Source organism: Poecilia formosa, unplaced genomic scaffold, assembly GCF_000485575.1.
Source record: "Poecilia formosa unplaced genomic scaffold, Poecilia_formosa-5.1.2 Scaffold18, whole genome shotgun sequence".
In the NCBI taxonomy this organism is placed as follows: Eukaryota; Metazoa; Chordata; class Actinopteri; order Cyprinodontiformes; family Poeciliidae; genus Poecilia; species Poecilia formosa.
The window spans coordinates 2,956,626-2,963,325 of NW_006799957.1; the positions used below are offsets into that span (position 1 = coordinate 2,956,626).

A 6,700-nucleotide genomic window follows, 5' to 3' on the forward strand; every position below is an offset into this window, starting at 1 on the left:
TAGCTTTCTGAACCACATGATGGCGCTATAGCGGCATATCACTCCATATCTTTCAGGTGTGCAGCTTCAGTTTGTATTGTGAGAAAATTCATTCCAAAATAAATTTCAGTACATGTTAATAATGTTTACAATACATTGTTTAGATTATACTTATCTTTCCGTCACCTGTTTCAAGAAAAACAAAAATCGAGAGGTTTCTTGCTGACAATCAATAACAGTGGGTTCATGAACAGTGAGAGATACATTTGTATTTTTATTTGAAGTTTATAAAAATAGATTACAGGGTAAATATGTCTGACTGTTACAAGAAAATGATTCCACTCAATGAGTTGATAAAGCATTTTTTGTCATGAAAGAAGAATTATTAAAGTGTTAACAAATACCTGCAAAAATGTAAATGCTGCAGAGATTAAAATGTGACAAATGTTTTGGAAGCTAACCATTCATTCTCATGGCATACCCATTTACAATCTGTCATTTCTTTAAAGAGCAGCTTTAGATAATAGCATTGTATCCAGACCACTGCATAAGCTATACTCATGACTCACACAGATGAGCACAGAGGTAAATTATCAGTTTATTGCACAGACTCTGAGTGTTCAAATTTGAATAACTAATTTACTCTAGATTGTTTTTATGAATTACCTTTTACTGAAAAGAGGTTAGGCATCTGGGATGGCATTAAACTACCAGAATGGGAGGAAGAAGTGGCAAATCAAAGCAGCAAACAATTAACATGGCAGCAATTCCTGTGTAAATCTAAGCAAATAGTAATTTGACTATCATTAAAAGTCTAATCTTTTATATCTACTGCCAAGGATAGAACATAGCAAACAACACATCTTTGTAGTCCAAAAAACAAAATAAAGTTGTTTATTAAACTGATGTGCTGTGGTTTCATGAAGAGAGTATAGTAATAATGTTTCAAATAAATGGCTTACCAGTTTGTGGTGATATTTTTTTGTAAGACAATAAAGTCAGTTATTACCCGGATGTAATAACTCTTGTACAAGTACTCAGTTACTATCAAATCTTATCAGCAAAAAAAGCTTAGTCCTTTTTACACACTTGTCTGTCGAGGATTCTTATCAGGTAGTGAAAGGATAAAGGGGAAGAGTAAGCCCTTTGCTTCAGAGAGGACACTCAGCTCCTCATCTGCAAAAGCAGGAGAGATCTCATCTGCGTCAAATCTCATGGTGAAGTGTCGGCTGAGACAGTAAACTGTGCCATCCATTGCGACACACTGGAAGGCTGGGCAGTGCAGCATTCGCTTGGCGCTGCACTCATACCAAAGCCGTGCGACCGTATGGTAGCGGAACACACTGACTCCCAACAATGGGTTAATGTCAAATCTGTAGAGAAATCTTCCCACAGCAACCATATCTATAGATCTATCTTTGTTGCCTACAATGAGACTTGGCCTCCAGGTGTTGGTTTTGGGGTTGTAGCGAAGTAAAATATATCTAAGAGTACCCCCAGAAACAAAGAGCTCTCCACTGCACACAGTCACATGATGTGCAACAGCAAAGGTATCGTTAGGCAGTGGAGCCACAAATGTCCATCTGTCCTGTCGAGGGTCATAGCGCTCCACAGAGGAGAGACACTCCCCACCGATGGCATAGATGTAGCCATCCAGTGCTGCCAGTTTGCAGCGGGGCCTGGCTTCATTCATAGGACTGATCTCTTTCCAAATGGATGTCAAAGGATTGTAGCAAAACACTCTCTTTGAGGGTGTCATTTCTCTGTCACTGCCTTGACAACCTACTGCCACAAATAAGTAGTTATCCATTGTGCACATAGCACAGGCTTTAGAAATGACCTCCTGTGGGATCGGGCAAAGAGAATGCCAGACATCTTTGTAGTCATCATAAAAGTACATTGCACTGGATGTGCTCCTCTGTTCTGATGTTGCTCTCTCTGCTGCTGTGTTTCTGAAACAGTCTTGAGGGTCCATATCTGCAACTATGACAAACCTTCTCGCTCTCATTCTCTGCTTCCGAATTTGTTCCCGCTCATCAGCCATTAGCCGTCCATAAAGGTTGGGGTCCCGAAGCACCTGTAGGTAGTTGTCTGACATAACCTCCAGGGCTGCTTGCTGAACGGATTTTTGCCCCTTTTTCTTGGCAAGATGAAGTATCTCTAAACAGTTTCCAAGATTAAGTTTACTTTTCAAAATTTCGAGATCTGTGCTGAGGAATATTTCTGCTGGAAGACCCGAGAATGAACCACCTCCGATAGTCTCTACATCAGTTGCCTCCTTCACATTATGTACTTTATCTGTTGATTTTTGAAGATAGATGGTCTCATTATCTGCTGAGGCCCCACGGTGAGTCACTGGGCTTAAGTTTGTTGAAATCTGAAAGTGGATGGAAGGTTCAGACTGTTCTGCTGCAGACATATAGCTCTCCTTGCGTAGGAGAGAAGGCCTTTCAGGGTGCCTCGGGCGTCCTTGCAAGGAGTCTTCCACTACAACACTTTGTGGAAAAACCAAATCACGCATAACAATAGGACTTACAGGAGCATCAATGAAGCTGGTGTCCTCTGTTCTATATTTCTTCTTCGATACAGTGTTCCGCTCATACTGGGCAAGCAACGTTTTTGAATCTGTTATTGAGTGAGAGGAAGATTCAACATAATAGTCATATATTTTTCCACTCACAGTCTTGTCTCCTGATCCTTCCAGTACTACTTTGGCATCTTCTACTTTGATCTCCGCCTTAGAGAGGAAGCTGGAGTAGACCCCCTGGTGCTCCAAGTCCTGTCTTAACTCTCTGCTCACACCCACTCCACCATCTAGCTTCTCTAAACGGCAAGGAGAGCGACGTCCAGTAATAGCTGCCAACCCATAATTTGTTGGATCATGTATCTTCAAAGTAGATCCAATTGAAATATTACTTGGGCAAACAGTTGGTTGGTCCTGATGAAGCTTCTCCTTCCCCATGTATTTATTTTGATCATCATTTAAACGACTAAATACACTCTTACTCTTTTCAACTTGGTGTGAATGAGATTTATTAAGTATTCCCTTGGTGCTATTGGATTCCAAGTCATTAGTCGCTAAGTCTTGCTTGGCATCATCGTCCTTGTCTTGAAAACAGAGATGCTGCTGTGTCCTCTTGTAGTCGTGGCTGGCAGAATTTTCTGTCTCTCTGTTTTCTTTGCCACAGGGTTTAATTTTCCTCACGTCTCTGGATCTGTAGAATCTGAAGGCCCAAGAAACCAGCAGCACTGCAGCAGCAGAGAAACAAAGTTTCACCAGCAGCTGCATGTCGAACTGGACTCCGAGAAGGTCTGCAATAGGCATAGCTGGAAAAAAAATAAGACAGCAAACGTTGGTTGAATGAACCTTTCAGCTATTGTCTAAATGCCTCAGCTGCATGAAGCTGTCTGGTTTCCATTGTAAAAGAGCTGCTGTGATCCAATGACTACGCCTCTTTGCCCAAAGGATCAAGTGTAAAATGATAGCTTTAGAGTAGCTATTTGCATCCCTTGCTCTGGAGAGGCGGGGCACTTTCATACACCACCTGTAGCGAGTCAGATGCAGTTTCTTTTACTATCCACAGAGTATCCAAATATTTGGCTTGCTGACTCACTCTTGTTTTTCTTAAAACCATTTAAATGCCATCTACATATTCAGATCAATGATACCTTTAAAAAACAAAAACGTTTTTTGTGTCCATGCTGCTGCAAATCAAACATGTCAAAGAGTGGACTGGCTTACAATTTGCTGAAAAATGTATCAGATACATAATCATGGATAACATTTCGTTAACTTCCTACTTTGTTTAGAGCTGCAGTAGCAAAGTCTAGTTTGAATAAGGGGTGGAGAGGTATGATGGGTGCATCTAGCAAATGGTTAATAACCAGGATACATCTGTTTGCATAGCTATGACAAAGAGCAAAGGTTCGACCTTGTGCCTGCAAAGTCTCCTAAATTACTATTTCTGGAAATAAGCCCAAAGAAAGAAAGGTAGGCCACAAAAAAGATAAACGGCAATACAAAAACAGAACTGTCAGGTGGCCATGAAAAACACAATCAGAAGATTTTCCATTGTGAAAACTGACAGTGCCATTTATTCCCACTGGATGTAAACATGTATTTCTGTCATACGTGAAACATGCCACTCTCCACTGTGAGGCTGTCATTATTGTTGCTGATAACATACTAGAGCAAGCCTACAATCAGGAACAAAACAGATTTTTTATTTCACCAGCCCTTTGTGAAGCATTATAAAGATACGTTACGCGGGACTCTTTCAGAGGGTGTGTCAGGTGTCCTGTCAGCTGCAAGGGTTCTGTGGTCATCTGATAGTCAAGCCTGATGACAAAAAAAAAGAAACTAGATTCTGCGAGCATGGTTGACTTCTGAATAATTCACAAATGGGCCATGAAAGCAGCTTCTTATGCTCACTGTTGCTCCAGGTAGAAAAACAAGAGTGTGATTGAAATCTATAGACTTTTTGTGTTGAGACACTTGCACTTCTTATTTTCACCATCTGCTATGGTTGATCAGTTTATGGCAACATGAGGAAAGAAAGCACAAGATGCATTTTAATTGGTGTTTTTACGCAGGTCAGTATAACTTGGAAGCAGTACCCTTGCCTAGTTAGTGGCCGAGTGTTGTTTTTCCATGGCTTTACTGACAAACCAGTTTGAGAAAAACAAATAATGACAAAACCCTGTGGCTTAAGGTTTACACAGTTTCCATCTGTCCCTGACTACACCAGTAAACAGTGGCTAGGTGATTAAACAGAGCATCTTTCTTCCTATTTTTCAGAAACGATAATAAAGTCATATATTTAAAAATGTCTGCTCAGTTTAGGTTTATCTATGCTAGGCTAGATATAATTGAGCAATTTCAAACATAATCAAAAAATGTGATTAACCACATTATTCATTTTAAAAGAATGCACTTTTAAAATGATTCAACTTGACCATGTATGATCAAGATGATTTGCATATTCTAATGCATTTAGAAATTGAGCCGCTTCTCCTTCCTTCTTCAGCGTGAAGTGAGTCATAAATGTAAAGAAAAATGCAGAAAATTGCATACTGAACATAATTACAAACCAATAATAGTTTACAGTGGATGGACCAGGATCCACTGTGAACTCATTACTAATAAACAAGAAAACTAATCAAAGCTCTAAAGGGGCAGCATTTTGTATTTTCCACATTTTATTGCTTGAACCAAAATTACCTTCAGTATTTATATATAAAAAAAGCTCTTTATATGAAAAATAACTTCAAAGAAATTTGACGTCTTGATATTTGGCCTGTGTGTCTGAAGCCCCCTATCTTTCTGACACTCCACCTTCAGTAAGTCTTCACAGCAATTCTCCGTCACTGCGCCACTTGCAACTGTCCTTAAGAGAGTTGGACTGAGACGTAGTTTGTCTGATGAGCTCAGCAGACTCACCACCAGGTGTATGCTAATTGCTGCTGCTAGTCTGGTGGAACTCTGTGGGGAAGGCGTGGGGGAGGGGTGATCTCTGAGGAGGAAGTTTGGCCGGAGATTTCAGCTCCACAGAGGAGTCATGAAGAAATAGGCGCCACTTTGTATGAGCAAGAATCCCTGAATGGCCAACACAGGAGATTCAAAGATCCATAAATATGTATGACATAATTATGCTTCCAATGGGGGAATAACATTGTAGCATGATACAAAGCTAAAAAACATCAATTTCATATAATACCCCCCCAATTTAAAACTGCCTGTTACCTGAGCTACACAGGTAACAGCAGTACTGAACTTTGAAAATATGACAAACAAAAAGATCCGTCTCACTAAGCGATTCATTAGTCATCTATGACCTGCAAAGCATAAAGAAAACATATGAGAATTTCATACAGTAAAACATCAGATCAGTTCTAAAACTATGGAAAAAAAATTTCCATAGATTTTTTTTTTCCCCTATGAAAAGCAAAAATGAAAACAATGCATTTGCATGGCCTAATTTTGTAGGATTATTAACAACAGGACATCAGCAATTTCTGTAACCTTTCAAGTATAGAATGCAACATGTGTATCAGAAAAATGTCAAACTCTTGCTCAACGGTAAGTAAAGCCAAGGCTTGTGAGTTTTATCATCTCTCCATTTTAATACAGGTGAAATGAAACAAATGCAACAACCCTGTTTACACAAGCTGCCTCTTGTGAGCTCCTCCCTGGAATGGCGGCTAAAATGATCCTACTTGTACTGGTAATGTCTGGGGAAGAGTTACGCATTTTACACAATGTAGGTCACAAGTAAATAGCTGGGTTACAGGCTAGTGACAAAGAGCTGCGGTGCTGTCAGTTGCAACACATGAAAAGGAGAAAGAATCTTCAAAAGTCACATGCACCACAACCCCAAAACAGCAGACAAATGTTTTTTTTTGTTTGTTTTTTTTCTCTGTCCTTAGAAGAACAGACAAATTCTTATAAAAAGCCTAAGTGACAAACAGAAATAATGTTCTTTCCTTCCTCTCAATCAAGAATTATATCTGAAAGTTGAATGAAGTACAAACAAAGGTGGAGAAGCATAAACTCCAACAATCTCAGCACCCATTCCTCACCGTCACCCATATAACTTCTTTAATTATTTTTCAGTATTTACACTGTAGTACACAAAATACACTCAAAAAAGAGATTTCTCCAGATTTCTCAATGCATTTAAATCTTCATGTACATTCCAAGCCATCAGAAAGAAAAAGTATA

The 6,700-nt window shown here is 39.5% G+C and overlaps 1 protein-coding gene across 1 annotated transcript; it reads right to left on the reverse strand.

The window, feature by feature from the left end:
* Window positions 1–232: 232 nt before the first annotated feature.
* On the reverse strand, window positions 233–6,694 carry klhdc7a (kelch domain containing 7A). Its single transcript, XM_016668937.1, has one exon. It carries the CDS (start codon window positions 3,302–3,304, stop codon window positions 1,061–1,063), a length of 2,244 nt encoding a protein of 747 aa, XP_016524423.1. The 5' UTR covers window positions 3,305–6,694; the 3' UTR covers window positions 233–1,060.
* Between the last annotated feature and the right edge of the window lie 6 nt (window positions 6,695–6,700).

Bases quoted from the DNA above. Each gene is read 5' to 3' on its own strand.
- klhdc7a (XM_016668937.1), bottom strand. From the start codon at position 3,304: ATGCCTATTGCAGACCTTCTCGGAGTCCAGTTCGACATGCAGCTGCTG.